Source organism: Nothoprocta perdicaria, unplaced genomic scaffold (assembly GCF_003342845.1).
Source record: "Nothoprocta perdicaria isolate Ctin4 unplaced genomic scaffold, notPer1 scaffold_16, whole genome shotgun sequence".
Taxonomy (NCBI): domain Eukaryota; kingdom Metazoa; phylum Chordata; class Aves; order Tinamiformes; family Tinamidae; genus Nothoprocta; species Nothoprocta perdicaria.
The window spans coordinates 1,097,084-1,120,828 of record NW_020454760.1 but is presented as its reverse complement, the minus strand read 5'-3'; the positions used below and the strand labels follow the sequence as shown (position 1 = coordinate 1,120,828).

General features: G+C 48.5%; 1 protein-coding gene across 3 annotated transcripts in view; it reads right to left on the bottom strand.

Annotated features, from left to right (window-relative positions):
- GRM7 (glutamate metabotropic receptor 7) overlaps positions 1-18,331 on the bottom strand; it is a 252,643-nt gene extending 234,312 nt beyond the window's left edge. For 2 of the 3 annotated variants that reach the window (XM_026035376.1, XM_026035375.1), the window contains exon 1: positions 17,822-18,331. In XM_026035376.1, coding sequence (XP_025891161.1) covers positions 17,822-18,331 — 510 coding nt within the window. The remainder of the gene's footprint in view (positions 1-17,821) is intronic. The other variant, XM_026035377.1, reaches the window with a different exon arrangement.
- Positions 18,332-23,745: the final 5,414 nt, after the last annotated feature.

The following is a 23,745-nucleotide window of genomic DNA, read 5'->3' as shown; positions in this document are numbered from 1 at the left end:
CTGTTCATTTTTCTTCTGCGGATCTTCTGCCATTTTTCCCACAGGGCCTTCCCCAGCCACCTCCTCTCCCATCTCTTTTCTTCCTCATTTTTCTTCCCATAATCCCAGTCATGGCTGTGTCCCTCCACTCTCAAGATGCTTCAGCCCTGACCCCACATTGCAAACATTCTGCTACCACCTTGGCACGTGATTTTTTATTTTATTCTCCTTTTGTTTTTCAAAGGGAATGGCATTAACTGTGTTCTGGATTGAGAATTTGACCTGCTAAACAAACAGCAGGTGTTTAAGAGCTATCCTGTTCTTCTGCTGTTAATACTTAATTATTACCTGGTTTACAGTCAACACAGCCATCTGCCTGGCAATAAAAATTTTCAAGACACTGGCAAAACAAGTAACAGTTGCCACAGGCACCTACTTAACCAAAAGAAAGACTTTTGCTTTAGAAATGGGGGGGGAACAGCATGATGGATGCCAAGGAAGCAGCGCATGAGCGCTGCGCCCTGGGAGCGGGCGAGCAAGACGAGACCCAGCGTCTCCCGAGAGGACACGAGCTCCTGCCTCGTGTGTCCGTCTGGGAGGCGGCTGCTGCGGCGCCAGCTCTCGCAGGAGTTACGTTATCTATGTTCACTACATGGTTCTCTCCCACACTGCCTTACAGGACCACAGGCCAGGCACCTAATGGGGTCTGTATCTCGGTTCTCCACCTGCCAGCTGCACAGAGCACATTGCTCCTCCACGGGGATGTCCCCCTGCACACCCTTAACGCCCTGGGCTGGGGCCCTGGCAGCCTGCGCTAACCCCCAAATGGCCCAGAAGCTGAGGGCTTTCCTGCTGCAYCGGCAGGCAGATGGCTTGGCTTCCTTTCCCTAGCAGCTCCAAAACTGCTCAAGGAATATTTTTCCTATTTTCTCATGACTTTAAATTAAAACAAATAATGACAATGCTGAAAGCACRCACACACACACAGTCTTATATCTTGCGTGTCCCAAATTTAATTTTGCCCAAAAATTCTCTTTGGGKACTTGTGCAGTTATTTTAATAGTCCTAATTTTAAATCCATTTAAATGTATTTATGCACCTTTAAACCAAACTCAATCAAGCATTTATACCACAGTAATGAATTGTATGACAGCTACGTATACACAGAAAAAAAAAATCTCTTCCTTTTGTAGAACACATATTAGCACTGATTTCTAAATTCAATAGTTAAGTTCATTGGCATGCATAGAGTCAAGGGACCTTTGTTAAACTAGGACATTCAATGATGACTATTTGAGAAGATGCACATTGAGAAAGTCTTCCCTAATTTAGTGTCAGGAAATTAGAAATATTATAATGAATTCCATTTTTCCCCACATCTTTCATCAAAGCCTTTGAGAAAGGTCAGTATTTAAACGCGTTATTTTAAAATGCCGGCTGCAATTTGCCTTACTATTGTAACTGCATGGGAAGTTCTCATGGAATAAAATCAAAACAATCCAGTGGGACTCTTCTTATTTCCGATCGTCAACAAATTTCAGTATTCGAAGGAAAAGATGACGCGTAGCATAGGCACAACGTGTATGATGGCCACAGCAAACATTCTGAAGTATTTACATTTCATGCTTTCTCTGAAATAGGAGCTTCCCTAAAGTCTAAGATACCCTGAGAATGTGGGAATGATTTTCTTGATTCCTCTTCACTTTTTCAGACAAAACCATTTCAGACTATCTGCTGATTTGGTGCAAGTTGCCGGGTGTGGGAGGCTGCTCCAGCTCCGCAGCCCCGCTGCGCATCCAGGCTCGGGCGAGGCCCGGAAAGCAGGGCTTGTGGCCACCCCGTAGCTGTCTGATGAATAATATTTCAGCACATGTAGAAGAACAAGCCCTGCTCAGCCCRTGCCAAGGGGCTTACACCGCAGCTCCCCTCCACGCTCACAGGGAAGGGCTACAGGTAAGTGCGCCTCAACCATGGGGCTTCGATCAGTGCAAGGGCATGCGCACCCCGGGCCAGCTCTTGGTTTRAGGACCATGAAAGCTGTTCCGACTGCTTGGTGGGCCAAAGCACTCGGCTGCCCATGGCTGTGTGCCCACACCACCATGTTTTGTCCTTAGCACAAAACCAAATCCATCTCCAGGTCTTTCTGAAATCTTGCTTTCTACCTCACTACTGCAAGACTTCCCCCTGCCAGGGCAGTCTCTAAGGGTCTAGGGATTTCTACTGCCTACATAGAAATAGCAGCTCCTGAAAAACCACCAGATACCCAAAAGCTGGGTTAAAAGCTAAGTTCAATCCTCCCTTATTACAGTTACATAAAAACTTGCTATCCATATAAAGTAACAAAATTGCACTTCCAATGACTGTAACTAAATGCAGTTAACCTTAAAAAGTCCCTTTTACAAACAGGGCAGATTTATCTGGATTTAAATTTTAGTTCTTGTACAAAGACTTAAGAACAGGTTCCTCCCTATTATTCAATTTAACAATAATAATAAAAACCTCCATGACAACGATAACAAAAAGCCTCTGATAAAGCCTGAAACCCTTTTGATAACGAAACACACAATTTCCCTGTTTGAAACATCATTCCCTAGAGAACATTAAAAAAAAAAAAAAGAGAGAGAGATAGAAGAACTGTCGGTTTAAAAGTGTTAATGTAAAGAATGGCGCATGAGAACAGTCCATGTAAAAAATAGACTTTCAGAAAAGCTAGGAAAAAAAGTGGGTGGAAGGGACTAGACAACTTGAATGCAGCGTCTCATTAGCACAATTACAGGAGTCAATAAGAACTGGCAAAACTGGAGCAGCTTCCCTAGGCTGCTCGGCTCCATTTCCAGTTAATGCCGAGCCAGAGGGGTCAGCGGCAGCCCGCAGTCATCTCATTCAGCTCCCGCCGTGCGCGGGCTGAGCGGGAGCCGTAACTGCCTCTGCTCCCTGCGGCTGAGGACACCTTTTGTTGGAGCCTGACAGCTACTCAACAGCTCGTTGCTCTTTTAAAATATATCTATAACCACGCACCTTTAAAGTAGTTTTAACAACATTAATTAAGTGCACATAAACTGTCATAAGAAACAGTGACATGTATTAATTAGGGTTAGGCCTAATCTTACTCAATTTAGCTCTAAATCTTTGTATTTTCTCATCAATATATTATAACATCAGAGAGGAATTAATGCACTGAGAGGATGTCAACTCTTTGAAGAGGATCAGGCAAAATAACAAGCAGAAGAGCTGGATTAGTGAACCAAGTACAAGTGAGATCATCAAAAAAAGTGCAAAAGAAGAAATAGGAAAAAAATGGGAAAAAAAAATAATAAAAAACGGAGCACTAGATCACATAGCTCCCCAGGTCAGAACATGGCTGGGGACTCAGGGCACGTGAATTACCCTTGTATGGTCTGTTTAATAAACCAGATGATCACAGTTTCCTACCATACAAGATTTTAATCATGTTTCAATCATTTTTGTACTACTGAGCACTTTTTAAATTGAAGAGCCTGAGACCTCTTTAATATGCATTTCTTCAGGCATCAAAGAACCAGAAGCAACTGAACTAAAATGTAACTATTGCTCATAAGCAGATTTTTTTTTTTCAAGTTTAGGCCCTTTCCTACACTGGAGGAAGTCATAAGAATATATAATTCTGAATATATTACAGCACATTTCTAAGCATCACTATTCTCAGCATTACCAGCTTTGCCATTGCACTTGGATGATTTTTGTTAAGGATCCTCAGCCCTGCTGCCCAGAGCTAACCCTGAATCTAAGATGACTTTACAGTAACTGTGCCACAACTTCAGAACGTTTTGCAGCTGTTTAGTCCACTATATTTACATTTTTTCTTCAGGATTGAAGTTTAATGGCTGGGGAGAGGCCTTCTGTACTGCAGAACACGAAATCCCCAGTGGCCGGAGCCGGAAGAGCGTGTGCACATCCCGAGCACAACCCAGGATCCCGTGCAMACAGGCACAGTCCTGCAAAGCACACAAGAGGCTTCCGAGGGCCAGTTAGGGCCCTCAACCACSCCAGGGCACAAGGAGACATTGTGGGCTGCAGGAAACACTGCCAGCACAGGAGGTGCAAAACATCCCACACCTCCACCTCAGGTCCAGCCAGCCCCTGTGTCCAGCCACCCCACAGCAAAGGAACCCACCCTGTGAACACAGGCCACAGGAGAAGTGTCATTTATTCAATGGGCACAGGTGAAGGAGGATGGCTAGCATAGATGCACAGAGCCCAAAAACTCCTGCTAACTTGAACTTTCACGACTGAAACACTGTCCAAAATACCATCGCCAGCTACCAAAAAGAAGCCTTATTAAAGTTTATAGAAATATTCAATGTAACGATTTGGCTTTCAGACACAGGTGGGCTAAAATGGAAATAGTATGAATGGAAATCGTACTTGAATTCTGCTTTCATCYTCTGCTATCCCTGTCTATCTGATCCCACACTCTGCATTCCTGTTATCCTCCCTGCATCATCGCTCTCCAATCCATGACCAACAGACTCCATTTTGTGTCTCATTAAACTCAAATTCTACAGAGAAACTTCCAGGAAACCAGGTATAAGGCAAAGCACAAGATGGAGAAGCAAAGCAGCACAAGCCTCGGTGCAATTTTATTTYATTAAATAACTGGCATTTCTAATTTGTCTTTGTGGAACACATTCCGAAAAAATCTCAGTCAACAAACACGACAATAAGATTCATGAACAGCACAAACACAATTAAATTGAGAAAGACTGTGGTTTTTCCTAGCTCTGTGTTTAAGCCATACCTCATTATTTTAGTTTGTAATATATACTGCACTTATTACAATTTAAGTGATCAGATTTAATGTGCTCCCCACAAGCAGTATCAAAGACAGAAAGAAGAGTTTGCTGGCTTAGCTAGGTCAATGATGCCTTTATAACGGCAGGTAAAGAAAAACTTCCTTTAGGAATTACAGAGCATCCTATCTAAATTCACCCCAGAGATTAGGATCAACTGTCAGATCAATTTTCCAGACTGTGTAGGAGCTGGAAGGTAGAGGGAGGGAATAAGGGAGAAACACACACATCTATTTCTAAAAAAAAAAAAATCCGTTTCAAAAGGTAGCAAAAGAAGCAATAAAGCAATATGCATAAATGAGCCACCATGGAAAGATATATAGAAGAATAGTTTGCTGTGTAAATGCAAAAGCAGCTAGTTCATGTTATGGAATAGCTAATATTTTTGATAAACTGTTCCAACTTCTTTCATAGTTTAAATGTATTATATCCCTTAGCTAATTCGCTGCTGCCTTTACTTGCTTACTCACATGTACGAGATCACGTCAGCCAGATCCACTCCCTGCTCCAAGGCCAGGCTCTAGCAGCACAGCTGAAGGCCAGGCTCTAATTCTGCATGGGACCTTTTCACTGGGTGCTGATAATGGTTTGGGGCAGGGATTGGCTCCTGAGTTATGACTATCAGGTGACAATCATTATAAATTTAAATATAAAACATCTGGTTACAGAAAAAAAAAATTCACACTCAAAAACAAATATGGGATTTATTTCCCCTATCATAACCATAGTGGCACATTTTAATAAGTAATTTTTAGTTCACCAACAGATGGATTTCCTAAACAAAACAGTAGAAGTTTTGCTTATTTCAAGAAGGCAGYTTCAGACAAGGGTCACCACCCTCATTCTTCAGTGTTTTTGTGCTTGGAGGTATTTATTTTCTCATGAAACCTAAGAAGATTCCTTCTGAGAAAATAAGTACTAGAGTTGGGGGGGTTGTTTTTTTGTCTTTTTTTTTTTTTTGTGATGTATTGCTGCTCTATCAAAATATATTCATCACAAGCGGGGGAAAAAAAGCAGTATTTGTGATCTCATTCACTGCCTCACGGATTTAGTGCCCTTCACAGTTTACCATATCAMAAAAAAAAAAAAAAAAAACCTTCATGATCGAATTCTACCTTTAAACGGGCCTGAGGTGCTTTCTGAGTGCCCCTTGGAACAACCCTCTGCCRCTCACACAATTTCTCCATTTCTGTACATCTAATTTACCTAACAAAGTAAAAACAATTGCAACTCCTGGGGGGCTGATACCATCAGGATTACCATCAGCAGATGGAAAATTATTTTTTTATTATCAACTTAAAAAATGCCATACAGCACACAAATCCCTACCTGTGCAACAAGCACTACTTATTGGTACATGTTTTCAGGCATTCAAACAGGCACACAGCTCCCAGCTGCCTTGGAGCTGCCAAGGAGTGAAGTGTCTAACAGTGCCTTGCTCCCTCAGAAATGCCTTCGCCAGGAGAATGGTGCATACCACTARAAACCATCTTGAGAGGGCAACGTCCTTCACCCTGGGGACACCCTGGGGTGTTCTGTGCGCTGCGGTCACACAGACACGCTACCCTGGAGCAGCGACACCCCCTAACTCCTTTTCCTTGTCAGGAACATTATGCACCGCCAACTTGGGCACTCACATTACAGGGAAGCTACCGTGTGAAACCACCCTATGAAAAACTACTGGATGAAAGCATCTGTACTGGCATTTGCATCTCTAACAACAACAACTTCCAGTCAAGTTTTGCAYGGACAGTTTTCCTTTAAGTTTTGATTAGGTCCCTGCTATTTTTCATTAACAGGATTTGGAGTTGATCCTCCCTAATAGGATTCCATCTCGATGCAATTGGCACGGAAAAGATGCAACTGCAGCCACTTGCTCTTTTCCGCATGGCAGCCAGGCACGCGCTCAATCAGAGGGCGGTGAAGCTCCCCACACTCTTATAACCTGCAGCTCAATTCAAGATAGCGACCACATTTATTACTTTTCAGCTATTCATGAGGTTCATCTGTATCTTGCTGTTTCATTTTAATCTCTTTATTATGCATGTCATGAGAAACTACCATGTGCTGAGCACCGCTAAGCACAGACCAGGTGGTAACTGGGGAATGTATCAGCTTTCAAAGGAAAGAAAAAGACAGACCAAAGGCACAGAGTGGGCAGCCAGAGCTGCCGGAGCTCTGCTTCCCCCCTCAGCTGGGATCTGACCCCACACATACAGCGTTCACTCTTCTAAATTAAGTAAATAAGAACAGCTAGGCTGCTACCCTCCTAATYACGACTCGGTTGGCATTGTCAGAGAGATCCTGGCACAGAGGCTTTTGGCAGAGAAGGGAGCTGTGGGGTAGGTGACCTGTGCGTGGGCGCCCAGGCAGCCGTCAAGAGGAGGAAAAGCTGAAGGCTCCCGGAGCAGTTAAAAGAAAGGGCGGAGGGGGAAGGTGCAAAATGACTAAAGATCAGGCAAGGCACATGGAGGGGACAAGCTGTGAGGCTGCGCTTGAGCATAAGGTACGGAACTCAAACTTCACACTAGGGAAAACAAGAGGTGGGCAAAGAAATGAGGAGAATGACGTAAATAATACTCTAGACAGACATCCTCAGCAAGTACCTTCTAAATGGAAAGGGAACAACTGCAAAATGAGGAGGCAGCACAAACTGTTTGGTTGCATCAGCAGAAATGCTGGCTTTGAACTTCAAAGTACTATGGAGAGCAGCAGCAAGGGCTGGACAGCGCCAGCACAGGCAGTGCTGCCCACAGGGTCGGCAAGGACTTGAGCGTCAAAGAAAATCCCAGCATTAAAGGCTGGAGACTAGGCAGTCAGTGGGGAATGTGACCTAAGCCCTTCTCCTTGACATTGATGACAAAATTTAGGCTGATACATGGAATTCTACAAATTTACTTTTTTTTTTGAATACGGAAATTAAGCACTGGGATATGTAGGGCACAAGGTCACRATCCAAGGCAAACACTAGCTATCGATCAACATCTATCACCAGTTCAGTTTATCCTGGAAAACACATGATTTTCTGATTTCCTTTTAACTTAGAAGACATTCCTCTGCACCTCTCCCCAGTGCTTAATGCAAGCCAACAGAAACGCCTGCTTTAACCAGTACAAGCACAAAGCAGGTCATGATTTAAGCAGTTTTTAATATTAAATGGAGTCTTGCGTTACTGGGATTAGACGTTAGTGCTGCCTGACATCATGGTCGAGAAGACTGTGTCGAGAACGCTTAGAGTGACTTGGAGCGTCACCCAGGAGGACGCAGACACAAGGGAGCACAGGGCTTTCCCAAGAGAAAGGCCTGTAACATGCAGGAAAAAGCAAATTTGCTGGCACAGCTGCAGTCTCTAGCTCTCCCCAGCAACCCCACAACTTTTAACCTCACCACCAGTCTCCGTGGCAGCACCGACATGAGTTCTGTCCCCGTGTCAGGGCACTGGCAGCGGGCAAGCCCTGCTGGGGACGGGCGCCCCGCAGGGCTCCGGCAGCCGAGCCGGCACTTGGGGCAGCCCGCGAGCCCCGCTGTGTCACTGCTCCCCTCTCGAGCGGCTCCACTCTCCTCTGCTTTACAGAGGAGCTGGCTGCGTGACTCAAGGCCCAAATCCTCCACTCTCATTCAAAACATTTCCTGCCACCCCCCTCTTTTGGGGATGTTGACTCTGCTAACATCTAGAGACGAAAATCCTGAAAAGCTGTGAACTCCGCCTGTGTCACCAAGTGCTGCAACGCATTTACAGAGGCACTGCCCGAGTTTGCACTGTGTGCAAAAATCCCATGCATATAATTATGAGCCTGAATTTAATGACACTGAAACAAATCTCCATTCTGATGGATGCATAATTACTGTTAATAAAATATTTATGAAATAATAAATTTATCAGAAAACCTTCTGCATGTAAGTTTGCAGACAGTTCTTCCGAGCAACTTCTAAAATGGCAGCAGAGAAAACAAACTTGGAAGCACCAGGGTCTGAACTGAAGCACTTTGCTCCCAGTTGGCGTCGAGGCTTCGGAGACTGCCGGTCYCTCTGGCCTCTCTGGAGCCCATCATAGGCAGTGGCTAGAGCCAAACCAGATTTTATTATTTTTTTTCATTTGGAAATTTTTCAGAGGAAGGTATTGAATTATTTAACAGAGAGGAAATCCGGACTGGAAATACACAGTTGCAGCGCAACCGACCTGACCAAAGCTTCTCATGCAAAGCCATTGGCATTTTGGCTACCACCAGGGCCCAGGAGGGTGCCTGCGGGCCGTGCACATCTCCCTCACTGAAGCATTTCAAAGTCTCTGATTTTGGCACCTAATATCTAGAATGGAAGGAACTGCAAAAACCTCGCTTTGGGAAGTACCTACTGCATCTTGTGCTGCACTCAGGTTGCACTGCATGCGGTGGAAGTATTACAGTCAAAGAGAAAACAGAAAAATTTCCAGTGAAGAAGATAAAAGCTAGTTATTAAGGGCAGAAAAATAGTCTTTCATGGGATCTGTAGAATATTCTGCACTCGAGGCTTATAAAAGCAAGCGAGTGAAGTGCCTGCTAGGAATAGCCCGGACACACTGATCCCACTTCAGACCTGTGACATGCAATGAATCAGGAGAATGGGAAGGGAGGAGGAGAAACGTGGTGGGACCCGCGGTCACAATCTCTGCCCGGGGAACTGCGGGGAAGGGATGGGCAGGCCCAGGGCAAAAGTGGGAGGCTGCTGCCACACTAGGGCACTTCGCAACACTACTGACTGCAACTTTCTCACGCTTTGGGTCCAGACTCATGGGCAAAAAGTTCCTGGTATGYGAGCTCTTCCCATGTTTTCCATGATCTCCTACGACGCAGGCAGGGCCCCAAGCGCTGGCGCTTGGCAGCCGGTTGGAGCCTGCGGTTGCAGGAGGCGGCCGCTCGCACCCCGACAGCAGGAAGCTGGAAGCTGTCAGTGCGAATCAGGTCAATCTCCTCCCAGCTTGCAGCTTTCTCACTACTGTCTAACACCAGAGTTTTCAGAAAAAAATGTTAGAAAAATGCAGGAAGACAAGTTTGTGTCCATCCTCTAGGATCTTTGGATTTATAGTCCTATGTATTTAGTTGCAGCCTTTTAAGAAAACTTAGGCTTAGTGCTGTTGTGCATGAGCAATGAACAGCTGCTATCAACAGCCCGTGTGGGGATCCAYGTTCACTTCTGCACCCCAAACAAAATTTCAGGTGTAGAAATTATGCACAAAAARGATGACTTCTTCAGCTTGCCCTGCAAAATATCGATAACAACCCCGCAATCAACTTTTTTGGGTGTTTCCAGTGACAAGCAGCGTTTAAARTCAAATCAGGAGCCAGCCCCTCCTTCGGGTCCCGTTAGCTCTGCCTGACGAGAGACTGTCGGCCACTCCATGGGGCTCAAGGCCCCAGGGACAGCAACACCCTGAGCCGCCCCAGCTTGCTTTTCAAATCCTGCCAGCAGCAGTAAAAATGGGAAATCTCTAAGGAAGGAAGCACAGATACAGATTTAGACCAATCCACCTGRGAAGAACTTGGATCACAGTCATTTTTCAGGACAACCACAACTCAAGGTTTTGGCTTTGTCAGCAAATGTAGGACTCAGAAGTGAAAAGCCAAAAACATTTGTAAAACTGTAARGGCAAGATCCAAGCAGGTACCTACAGCAGACGACACAGCCCCGGGGCCTCCCCAAGCCCCAGCTGGACAATGCAGCCTTTCAACTGAAGCACTGAAGYTGCTCCAGTCCATGTGCCCCTGGGCGCGAGGCGGCCGTGCCAGTCCCCCGGGGGCCACTGCCTGCCACTGCCGCCCGCGGTGCAGATCCGAGGGCAGCCCAGCTGCTCCTGGACCGCTCAGCTCAGAGGTGCCCTGCTCAGRGTGCCTTGGGGGCTCAGGCTGTGCGCAGAGCTTTGCACGAGAACAAGATCCCTTGTGCTACCTCTGCTACAGGCAGCATGAAGGAGTGCACACCCCACAGCCCCAGGAGGGCTGCCGGCTCTTCCCATCCCAATGAGAGCCCAAGCGCTCACCCCATCTCCACACGGGAGAAAGGCGACCTCCAATTTGGAGCGCTTCATGGCGTGCTTGCCAAGTTTAAAATCATTTAAAAACACCCCAGAATAAGACGCTGGCCTGCATTTCAGCCACRGACTAAGAGGATACATAGTCTGCAGCACACTCCTTCATACGGCATGCTAATGGTTTGCTCAGAACATCCCAAAATGACACAGCACAAGCACCACTTACCAAAATACAAGCTAAATTACATTAGAGAAGCTAGGCAATACTCCTAGGGTTTAGAGTATAGGTTTATCTGGAAAAGCAACATCAGTTGTCAAATTTCATCAGTCAAAGTGCTCTACTCGCAGGAGCGAGCCAGGCCCGGCCCTGCCCCCCTGCCCGCCAGGAGCCGGCAGTCCCTTCCAGCCCCGCGGCCCTCGCAGGGGTGCCCTCAGTGACAAAGCACTGCACACATGAGCCTCGGCACCCAACTCCAGGCGAGCTCCATCATGCTCCAGCAGCCCCAAGTTACAGAAAAAAAGGGTCACGGCAGCCCAAGCTGGGCGAACGCCGGCCGCTCAGTGCTCCTGTGCTGCCKCCCACGACACAGGGACTCCGCAGCAGGTAAAGCCTGCCCGTGAGGGCAGCCCTGCCAGGAGGAGCTTCCCTGCTTTCCCCCATGCCCGCTGCTAGTTCCTGCCCTTCTAAGCCTCTCGCCCTGGTGAAGCACAGCGCCCGGTGTGGGCAGCAGCTCACGGGACAGGCACTGCGCGGGGGGCAGCACTGTTTTGGCTTCAGAACTTTCTTTGCTTCGATACACCTTCCACCACACTAATGATCTGACTGTATCGGACACCACGTCATCCAAAGTCTTAATTATGTGCTTCACATCTTCCCATATTATGACAAAATTCATCACCGTCCTATGTCTGAGACAGTCACCACTGTCCTTCATCGGGATTAATCTGAATATCACTATAAATAGAACTAACAGTATCTAATATTAKGATACAGAGTATTATGCTGGATAATTTTAATGCTTCCAAGCAAAACCATTTAATAGAATAAAATACAGAATACAGTACATGCAGTTTTACAGTATTAGCTTTACAAGATGCAAAACTAGATCAATATTTCTTTCATAGAAATTAATGCCTTGAAATGATCCCTCCATTTATCATTCCAGAGAGGTCACCTTATTCCAGTTCAAAGAACRAAGTGGAAAGGCACAAACGTGCTTGCTGAATACTTGCTTTCGCCACAGGGGCTGGCGCAGCCGACTTTGCCACACGCTGCCCCTGGTGCCCGCCCGCTCCTGGGCGGCCTCCCTCGCACGAGCACCACCTGCCTGCTCCTCTCCACGCGCAACCAGCCCCTCCCGGCAGAACCTTCTGCTTCCAGACGACCCTTTACAGCCTCTTCCACCCGAGTCTACAGAGATGTACTTGAAATAGATAAAGAACTGAGATTATTGATAATATTCAACTTCTTTGCCTTGTCAAGAAAATAAATGCTACCTCCAAAACACTGTGTTCCATAAAAATATATTCACAGCATCTCCAGCCTCACATTACTAACTCCACATGGAAGCRTTTGAACTCTTTGAAGCTTGGATTTTCATTTACTTTTGGTTTATGCTGGGGAAATAAGATTCCATATATATTAAATGTAGCGGTATATTAACAGTACCACAGTGAAACTGCATGGATCAGCTTGCTGAAGCGTATGAGGTGCATCAGCAACAACAAGCACAAATATTCAGGGACTGCTAAAAATTACAGCTTGCTGGGACATGCAAGAGAAGTGGTAAGGAACTCAGGTTTACTCTGTTTCCCATTTTCAGCTTTTTTTTTTTTTAACTCTATATGAATCCACTTGTAAAATGAAATGGGTTTAAAACCTGTATTATTGCTCCATTTACTAAACATGCATTGTCTTACTAAAAAACTAAAAAAGGAAATTGCAATCACCCAACGAGTTCAAAAATACTGTATTACACCACAGAAATCATTGTTTTAAGTTGTATGTCCAGCCCCAAATAGAAGGACAATCCATTGTTCCTCACTGGAAGGGGCACTGCACTACATGACAGTGGCCATTCAGTAGCAAYCATGTTGCAGATTTAAGCCTTGTAAGAAGTATTTGAATATAAATCTCTGCCTTTGCAACCAGACCCCATACAAATGGAGATCTCAGGGTCCATTTCACATATTCCCTGGAAGAGACTTCAAGCAAACAAACAAGAGAGGAGAGGAGAAAGGGAGAGAGAAGAAAGAGGAGAAAGGGAGAGAGAAGAAAGAGGAGAAAGGGAGAGAGACAAAACACTTAATTTGCAAATAGCTTTGCTATAGGCTGAAAGAGTTTATAGAAACACAGCTGGTGAGCAGCATAAAATTCATTAAAAATGAAATGCCTAAGAAGCACCTCTGGAAATCATAGAATCACAGAGTCTGTAAAATGCATCTCACATAGCCCTTTTCCTTYTCCTCCTCACCCTGCACACTGAGCAGGAAAGGCAACTGCTGCCTGCTCAGACACAAACCCAATTCGCACCCCAGGGCTGTAGCTCAGCCAGGCGCAGGCTCTTGCTGGAGGCGGCCACCCCATCCTGGCAGAGGCCAGCGCGGCTGCRGCCTCTGCGAAAGGGCACGCGCTTGTCAAAGGAAACAGCGGCACAGGGACTGCCAGAGCAGCCCTCCCTGCCCTCCTCACTCCCCTTGGGCCTCCACACGGCAGAGGCACCTGGGGCATTAGCTGAAACGCTGTGTGCTGCTTTCCTGGGGTAGGCGAGTAAGGGAGTACCACAGCCTCCCCGCTTACTACCCAAGCAAGGAAATGCAGTTAAATGCAGCTAGCAGATTTAAGGGAGGTTTCAGCTGCTGTTTGCAATCTGACTGTATCCTTCATCCCCTTCCCTGACGGAGCCTGGGAAAAAAAAGAATACCCTTCTGAAGCCAAAGGAGGCCAAAATTCAGTTTCCCAGAGCAAGAAAATTAAATAAATAAAAGTAAAAAAAGATCAAAGATCACTGTACAGATATTAGATATTCTTTGTACTTCACAGTCTCACTCCCAAAACCCAAAATCTACAAAATGGATAAACTGCTTGGTAATTTTCAGTATAGTTATTGAATTTCACAGAGTTACATTTTAAAAGAAAACTATTGCATGGTAAATTAATAATATTTTTAAAATGTGAAGCTTTCCAAACTGTTTTGTGTTTTATATTTAGGAGAGATTTAATTTATAATCTGCATACTATATACTAGCTTTAACAGCATTTTATTTTGAAGAAATCAGTATACTTGACATACTTGCATATTTATGTGTTTATAAAGCCACGGTCCAGCACACACTGCATTCCTACCTTGGCTGCATCCATCCTCAGCCTTTTAACAGCGAAGCCCCTTGCGCAGAGCAGCCTGCACCACAGCCCTATAGCCTGGCGTTTGCTTCAAGCTGTCGCCTGCAGCTTCCCAGGAAACGCTCTGGAAGCTCTCGCCCCTCTCACATGGAAAAGCCAACACAAGCTCTTCTCCAGAAATCTGGTTTTAAGTCAAGCACATCTTCAATKAAAAGATATGGTACAGTTTATGACTTAAAAACATGCACGTCATGCATCATGATGCTGCAGATGGGCCAAGGACAGCAGTCGGGACATGTGCGCCATGTGGGTACAGGCACAGGGCAGCTGTGCACGGTGCTGACAACAGCCGAAGGTGCTGCTGCTCCAAGCGTGAAAATGGCTGCTTCCCATGACCTCCTTTGCCAGCACCCTCGCTCCTGGGCAGGGAACCTTTGCCTGCTTCACAGGACAGCAGAACTAAATAACGCAGACGCAGGTGCCAGGCAGAGGCGTTGCCTGCAGCCCCCACATCACCGCCGCACACCCCGCGGGTGCTCACCATGCAGGGCTCCACGCGCAGCCGCTGCCTAAGCAAGTCTTGGCCTCAGAGCCAACACAGCTCCACAGGAGAGACCTGGGTGCAGGGCTGGGGCACAGCTGAAYTTCTAAGCAGTCTCATGTCACCCACAAACCTGCAGCAACGCTGAAGGCAAGTTTGAATTTCTCACTCCGCCTCTAAATCCTGCACTTGTGCAGAGGAGTTTCTTTGCAYCTCCCACTGGTTGCAGTTTTGCAAGACAAATGCTCAAGGACTCGGCCTGGGAGTGAGGACCCATTTTGCCAGCACGTCCCTGACACCTGCCCTCCAGGGACGGGGCACACGAGGGGAGTGCAGCCCCCAGTCTCACGGCGCCTCTGGTGCGTTGTGGAGTGTGCACCTCAGGGCTGTCAGGCAGATGTGCAGGCACTTCTCTCATCACCCATGAAAAARGAAAAGGCTAATAGCCCAGCGCAGATCCTTCATTTTTCTCCAGAGGGAAGCTTCTGCCCAACTTCAAACAGCAATTGCACAGATGAATTGAAATTCAGAAGAGCTCAGTGCAGCTCTACCCTGCTGATACACCCGCTGGCATTAGTTGAAGATACTCCAGATCTCCACACTGAATCGAGAACAGGCAGGTGAAGTGCATGGGGAGTTATTCCAACTTCTTATGCAGAGAGCGAGATGAAGAGCCTGAATCCTTCCCATCCAAGGGAGAAGGGCCCAAAAGCCTCGTTAGCTGCCTGAGGAAACCCCACCGCGCTGTGCATGCTGTATATATGTTTTCCATGCATTAAAGTACAAGTACTTCAATTCTCTTCCAGCAAACTACTAAAAAAATGTAAACGCTAACGCACAAGGTTTCCTTGTATCAGCCTCAGCAGAGGAAAAGTTTTCTTCTATATCATCTTAAGGAAAAGCTGATTTGTGCCTATTGCAGAAAAACAAATGCTGGAGAAGGACCCATGCTACCTTGCAATGCTGCTGAGGTTAGTAAATCCCACTGTGAGCTGTAGAAATAGGCTGGCTGCAAAAGCCAATGCACTGAGAGACCCGAAGGCCACCAAGTTCTTTCACCCCAGTAGCATATCCCCCTCCCCACCACCAGCTCATTACTGCTTCTTAGGACCAGCTCTTCTCCCACCTCTTTTAGCATCTCTTTCTTTCTTATGTCTGTCTGGCTGAGCCATGCTCTGAATTGCGTTTTGAAGGTAGAAAGGATGAGAGGGAACAGTTTTACTGCATGAAAAATCCACTTAAAGGCAGCAGAGCCAAACCATAAAATACATAATCGGTAAAACACTTCTCCATATGTACCCATTGCTGCTTTTGGGATGATTTGGTTAAAAGCAACTTTGAACAGCTGCTCAGTCACAATACGTTAAAATGTTTACATGTACATGAACATCTCTATGTGCAGAAAGCTCCTCAAATGCCTCATTTTCTGCAAATTCCATTACATGACATCAATAGTAGGGAAGATTTTGCAAGTATCGCTGTTGTACAGAGGTTCAGCACACCCAGGATCTGCTCCTCAGTGAGGTTGCAGCACCAGCATTTTCTCTTGCACGAAATCTCAGTGCTGGGGGGGCTGCCCGCTCCCAATGCGCTTCCTGGTACAAAACTTGGGCAGCACTCGCACCCCCAAGCGCCTCAGTTCTAGCTTGCAGGGAGCATGAGCTCATCTGGTTCCCAGCCCCGGCAGGGTGTTTACGAGGCAGGAGCACRGAGCAGCCGCGAGCAGAGCGTACCTAGCGATGCCAGCAGGCACGCGCACGCAGGCTGCTGCTCTCAGCCATCTCCGTATCAGCAACTGCAGGTTGAAGCCGCACAGACTGCTACAGATCGAGCTTGCTGCTCAATCGAGAAGCAGCACAAGTTGCATCGTAATTCACTGGGGGGAGGAAGAAGGGGTCAAGAGAAAAAAAAAAAAAAAAAAAAAAAANCACGCAGGCTGCTGCTCTCAGCCATCTCCGTATCAGCAACTGCAGGTTGAAGCCGCACAGACTGCTACAGATCGAGCTTGCTGCTCAATCGAGAAAGAGCACAAGTTGCATCGCAATTCACTGGTGGGAGGAATAAGCGGTCTTGAGAAAAAAAAAAAAAAAAAAAAAACGAGATCCTACTTTTTTTTTTCTTTTTTCTTTTTTAAAGGAAAGCAGCTGGGGCTGAGTCCATTCGGCAGTATGAAAGCAAGGATAGCAGAAGATGCATCACTCAGTTCCCTACATGTGACGGCTGTGCCTAGCACTGACAGCCAGATGGGCATAAGGAGCATCGGTGACTATTGACATCACAGAGTGGGTTTCCCATGAAAATCGCACTAGTTTCCAACTGGGGGAGGACGAGGATCTCCCCACGCACAGGGAGAGGGAAAAAATCACGCAAAAAAAACCCAACAAAAATCCTCCCCCATCAGGCACTCCTCATTGAAGACGCAAATTATGGAACAAGAAACTGAGCTGCGTGATGCAGCTGGTGGCTGTGGCGCTGCTCCCACTGCCTCCGCTCCGCAACCCCCAGGGCCTCCCCRCTGCGCTGCGGGGCAGCGCACCAGGCACGCGTCCCGCGCACACAAACACGCACCCGCAACACACACACCCGCCCGCGATCCGCGCTGCCGCCTGAGCCGCTCGCGGGCCCAGTGGGGGCGGCCGGAGCCGCCCGCGCTGCCCCCGCGCTGCTCTGCGCGGCCGCACGGCGCCGCGGCTGCGCGTTGGGGCGCGGAGCTCCGCGCAGAGCGGCTGCGGAGCGCCCGGGACGGGGGCTCTTGCCCCGCTGCCGCCCTGTCCGCGCCTCGAGGGGCGCAGCGCGGTCCTGGCCGCGGCCCCGCCGCTTCCCARCGGGGTCTCCGCGCTGCCGAGCACGGAGCCGGGCGGTCGGGGGAGCCCCCGCGCCGGCCGTGCCGAGCAGCGCTGCGCCCCGGGCGCCTCCTGCGCGCACGAGCCTCGGCCCTCCCGCACAGCCCGCTCTTCCCTGCCCGGGAGGCTGCTCGCGAACGGGCGATGCATCCGCAGCGTGCCGGGYCCCGGGGGAAGGAGGCGCCGCCGAAGCGGAGCGGGCTGCGAGGGAGCATTCGGAGGCGCGGCGGGACCGGGGTCATCGCTCGCCCCGCCGCGGGGCACAGAGCGCGGACCCACCTGGAAGAGCCGGAGGATGTTGGCCACCATAATAGATACGGAGCTCCCCGACGCCCCGATCACACCGACTACTTTTTCGGGCTTGACGAAGACGGGCGGCTCGCCGTTGGTGCAGCGCACGTCGGAGGTGTCCTTCTGGATGAGCGCTTGCACGAACGTGAGCGACTGCTCCAGGGCGTACGTGTCCCGGGAGCAGGTGTCCAGGATGCGAGCGCCCAGCGTGACATTGGGCAGCAAGTCCGGGTCGCTGTTGATCTGGTCGAGCGCGTAGAGCATCGCCTCCAGCCTGTGGATGCCGTTCTCCTTTTTGATGTCCCCGCACGGCACGCCCGAGGGGCCCTTGGCGTGCACGGGGAAGAGGCCGCCCAGGGTGATGTCCCCCTCAAGACGGATGGAGTGCGGCGCGTACATCTCCTGCCCGCGGGCCACCTCGGAGAGCAGCAACTCGAGCAGGCAGCAGGGCAACTTCACCAAAGTGAGGAGCCGGAGCAGCCCGCCCATGCGGAGCATGGTGCCGGGGCTCCCCCGCGCCTTCATGCCGCCGGGCGGGGCGGCGACAGGGCCGGGGCAGCGCCCGCCCGCGCTGCGGCTGCCTCCGCCGCGGAGCCCTGCGCGCAGCACTGGGGCGCCGCGCCGCTCCTACCGCTTTAAATGGTCGCCCGGCTCCTCTCCGCCTCCCGCTCTCCCCACCTCCCGCCCGCTGCCTCCTCCCCGCGCCGCGCTCCGCCGTTACGCACGGATGCGGCCCGGACGGCCGCGCGCGGTGGCCCCGCCGGCCTTGGGCCCCTCCGCCGCGGGGCTCGCAGCCGCCCGGCCCGGTCGAGGGCCCTGCCCGGTGCCCCCGCACGGCGGCCGCGAGCGGCCCGCGGGATCCCTGCCGCGCGAGGGGGACCCCACGGCCGCGAGGAGSCCCCTGGCCGGCAAGGACCCGCGAGAAGCCCCTGCCTCCCCACGAGCCTGGGTCACCCCCTCAGCCTGCGGTACAGACCCACCACGTGGAAAATCTCACTACCAAGAACCGAATGTCCCCAAAGGAGACAGAGCAGTCCTAAAACTTTATTCGAATGAAAGGAGAGTCCACTGCAGCTTACCCCTGTGGGGTGTTGCAAATTGCTGGAGGATGCAGCCTCCTTTTATCATAATAAGATTGCCCAGCCAAGGTGCACCCTCTCCTTTTCCCTCTTGGCCAAGGTACTCAGAAGTTACAGACTTCCCAGCCAACCTAACGTGTTGCTCATTGTTATGTTCCCCCTCCCTGGCCACACATCGCATATTTAATTAAACTGATTTTATGCCTCACCTGGGTCAAAGTTAATATGCATTGGCTCATTACACTTGTATCTACTCTACCAGTGTTCATTCTAGGATCATTTGCTCATAAGGAACCCTCTGTCCCTCTTCCTGTCCTCCTCCGAGGTCAACGGCATCCAACAGCATCTGCGCAACACAGCCTCCCTGCCTATGCTCCCTCGTCCCGCTCGCCAAAGAGTGTAGAGAAACAGGCTTATTTGTAAAGACCAGGATCCTTTGTTCTGCTCAGTCCCCACTTCCCTCCCCCCCCCCCCCTTAAAATTTGTCTTTACAAACCTCTGCCTGTTCCTAGGTCACTGGGGACCATTGGCCTTTCCTGGGTCACTGAGTATGACTACCACTTGCATTCCCTTGATCACACGCTGAATGAGCTGCATAAAGCAAGGGATCACGCACGACAAAAAGAATAATGCAGCCAATGCACAGAGAAAGAAAAACAATATTCTCTTAATCCAAGGTCCTCTAGGTAGCCTGGAAAACATGCCCCATTCGCATCCTTTGCACGTTTGAACTAGTACATGGGCCAATTTTCTTATTTCTTCTGTTATTTGCTTTACCACTTTTCCATTGTCAACAATTGGGCTCATTCAACTTTCCATAAACTCTGCCACCTTTTGCTAACCAGTCCCTTTTGCTTGGACCATTCGGTGCCGGAAAATCACACCTCTCATCTGTGTAGCTTGGTCCACTAAGAGACAAAGAGCCTGAGCTGTTTGATTAGTTATAATTTCTAGAACAGCCTCTAATCTAATTAACCTTTTTAAATTGTAAATTGGTTCTCTTGCTCCATAAATTGCTTCATGAGGGTTCCAAGTTGCTGGTCCATACTGCTGTATAATTTGCTCTGGTGGTCACCCATCCCTGTCTCATTTTTGGCCACTTCCTCCAGTTAACCATTGATCAATTTTGAACAATTGATCGCTTTTCCCTTCTTAGATCATCGTATACTTTAACCTCCTAAGTGCTTTCCTGGACCTACATAACATATTCCTGCCCAATTTGCAGGTAACTTTGCCTGATGCCTGATGTCCACAAAACCAGCAATGACCTTTCAAAGGCCAAGCATCATCTGCCTTTCCAAGGGAAAGGACTGTCCCAGCTACCTCCAGCTTTTGGGACATCATAATATAAGGTATTTTTACAGAATCACAGGTTGGAAGGGACCTCTAGAGATCATCTAGTCAAACCCCCCTGCTCAAGCAGGGACACCCAGAGCACAAGCACCCTGTCACATCCAAGCAGGTTTGGAACATCTCTAGAGAAGTAGACTCCGCAACCTCCCTTGGGCAGCCTGTTCCAGGGCTCTATCACCCTCACAGGAAAAATGCTCTTCCTCACATGAAGATGGAACTGCCGGTGTTTCAGCTTGCACCGCTACCCCTTGTCCTATTACTGGCCACCACGGAGAGGCCTTCCTCCCTACATTCTCTCCCCAGGTACTTATACACAGTGAGCAGATCTCCTCCCAGTCTTCTCTAGGCTAAACAGGCCCAGCTCACTTAGTCCTTCTTCATAAGATAGATGCTCCAGTCTCTTAATCCTCTTTGATGATTTTAATCATGTTTTTCTCTCCATCAAAGGGCTCCCATACCACAATACACCCTTGCAGCTCTTCCATATTCACACCTCCATTCTCCTGCATCAATCTGCCAGGGGAAATTGTACTCTTGTTGGTACTGGACCAAAAACTTTGGAAATGGGTCCTAGTCCCATTTCGGTGTTGTTAGGCCCACCAAAACATCCATGCTACATATTTCTTATAATGCTGTTGCCTGCTTGGCAGTGAAATGTCCTGAGCTTGAACCACTGATCTGTGATCTGCAAACACCCTGATGCAACTGGCTCCCCCCAAAATAAAATATGAGCACATTGCCCAGGAACCATCAGTGAGTTTTATATGGGTTTGGTTCCCATTCCTTTGATACTTGGTACAATTGATTGGTTTACAACCTGGGTACAGATAATCACGTCCCAGAAACAGTGTCCATTCGCAGGTGCYCTTCCCCACATACACATAAATTCCTTTTTGCAGATATCAAATTCTCCACGGAGTTCCCTCTTTGGTCCAAAACTTCGTACAGTTGTAGACTTCATTTCAGTTACTAACCAACCACCTGGGTTCAATAGGGCTGGTTTATTTGTAAAGACACAGACTTCTTTGCTCGTCTCGCTGTCCCCCAGTGCTGACAGCAAAGCAGAGCCAGGCAGGGGCAGGGGAGTCCGGGCACAACCCTGGGCCTGGAGCAACCCTGAGGCCTCAGGCACTTGGCACCAGCACTACACACACACTCACACAACATTTCCAAGAGCAATCCCAATTTTGACACCCAACATTCCTTCCTTGACATTAAGGCGGATATCTGTGGAGGTTGGGTGGGGGGGAAAGGGGCCAAGCTTGCCTGTAATCCTTTTCTCCCACAGCCCCAGCAATGTGGCCAATCTCCTTCACTCTGAGATACTCGGATCTGCTTCGATTCTAGGCATCAGTATCTCATGGATGGATCACCCTGTTTTCATTCCCTTCCTCCCCACACTGCAATGCCCAAGTAAACACCACCTGTTGCCATTTCTTCCTGACCAACCCATCCCTGCAAGACCGAGCACATTTTTCGATGGCAAACCTCCTACACAAACACCCCATCAAGTAGAGCTGCTCTGCACTGCTTGTCTAACACAAGGCAGACCAGGAGCACTTGGTGCACACAGCAAAGGGGCTGGACCCACCACAACTCACAGCTTCTGCTCGCCCTGGGAGAAGCTGCCACCCTTGCTTGCTTTCCAGCACTTTTGAGTGAAGGCACAGTAACACAATGATGATTTTTTAAACCTTTTTAAGGCTAGCCAAATTTTATCTCCTAACACTGAAATGTTGCTGTCTAGTGGACACAAATGGAGCTGGCTGGAGGGCTGTGACCCATCTACCAAAGGCATCTGAATGTCTTAAAACCTTTGTATTTTATAATCCTTATCMTATTTTCCACCATTTTCCCCCTCCTTAAACTGTTTTCTTCCTCCACTTGGGTATGGCAGGAATCACCGTGACTCAGGCACCCAAACAGGTGTCACTTGGTAGCGGGTACGTACACGGAGCCCTGGGTCCAGACAGCGGGGACACTGGCCAGACCTAGCAGGTCTAACGTTCCACAGCAGGGCTAGGACACATGCAGCACGTTCAGCGGTCAAACAGCTGGAGTTCTCCATCAACTGGAATTTGGGGGCTTGGCACCAAACTTCAGTGTGTTCCCCAGACATCACAAGAAGCTATTTCATGGTAATTTAGGCTTTGTGATCCAGCTCATGCCATCGCTCAGGGCCTGTCTTCTTAATGATTCATCACTGCGTAAAAGCACAGCCATTCCTCCCAGCAAACTCACAGTTGTCTGACAGCCCTGYGTCCTGAAAGCAGGGAATTCGGGCATGGGATTTCTCCCTCTCTTCTTTTTGTTACAAGCACAAAAAAAGTCTGATCCTCATGCCAATGCAGCCAGCCGGGGTGTCCACGGCAGGGGAGCAGGGACGGGGCAGCGCACAGCTGGGCTGTGGGGGCTCTCGAGCAGACGGTTGCTGAGAATTTCAAACCGACACCAGCGACGTGGCGGCTGCCTCTGTCGCCACACAGGTTCAGACCAGTGGGTCTGAAGACCAGACCTCTCCCAGCACCAAAGCCAACCTGCAGCCTAACAGGTGCCCCTTCCCCCTTCGCCACCACCTGGATGCCCACACACATTTTAACTCATTTTATCAGTTCAGCTGCTGCTCAATTTAGGCAATTACCTCCTCAGCTCTTAGTTGGTAATGTCAGCTAYCGTCTCCCTTCTGTATCTGTATTTGCACAGTTAAAGTGCAGGCACATCAACATGTATTTTCTTCTTGCTCACTGAGAATTCCTGTCTGAGAGCCTTAGCTTTATTTAGCATAAAAATAAAATCTCACTCTAGTGGTGGCAGAGATGAGTTTGCAAGCACAACCACCTCGCCTTAAATGTTCATGATTCAGAAAGGATATAAATAAAAATAATCTTTTCTAATAAAACATATTATTTTATGTTAAGCTACTTCATGATTTTTAAACCTATGAAAAGCTTTTTTTGGGGGGAGCGGGGAGGAAGGAGGCAGATCTGCAATTACATTAAGCATATTTGTCCTCTCAAAATTACAAAAAAAAAAAAAAAAAAATCGGCTGTTAGCCTCATGCTCCTTTTCATCACAATCCGGCTACCTAAAAAATTAGTCTGTATTTTGCAATCCAGATGCCCTAAGTAACCTCTGAAACGACACACTTGATCAAGGCAGACCTGAGGTCAGGCCCAGCCCAGTAGCTCATCGTGTATTAGCAGCAGATACTTCAGAAGCAAGGGCGAGAGCTCTGCACTGTGCAGATGTCTTTAATCTTTTCCTACCATAAGTCTCATCCTGGTCTCTCATATAGAAGTTGGTTTAAGCCTTGAGGCATGAAAAATTATTCTAATTATATTATCAAAATTGATATATTTAATCATTACTCTGGCTATTCTTGATATCCATAAAAGTGCCCAGTCCATCTCCCACTCTTGCTAAGTGCCTGGCTTCAATGACTTCACGTGGTAATGTGTTCTAGTTTAAACATACATAGCC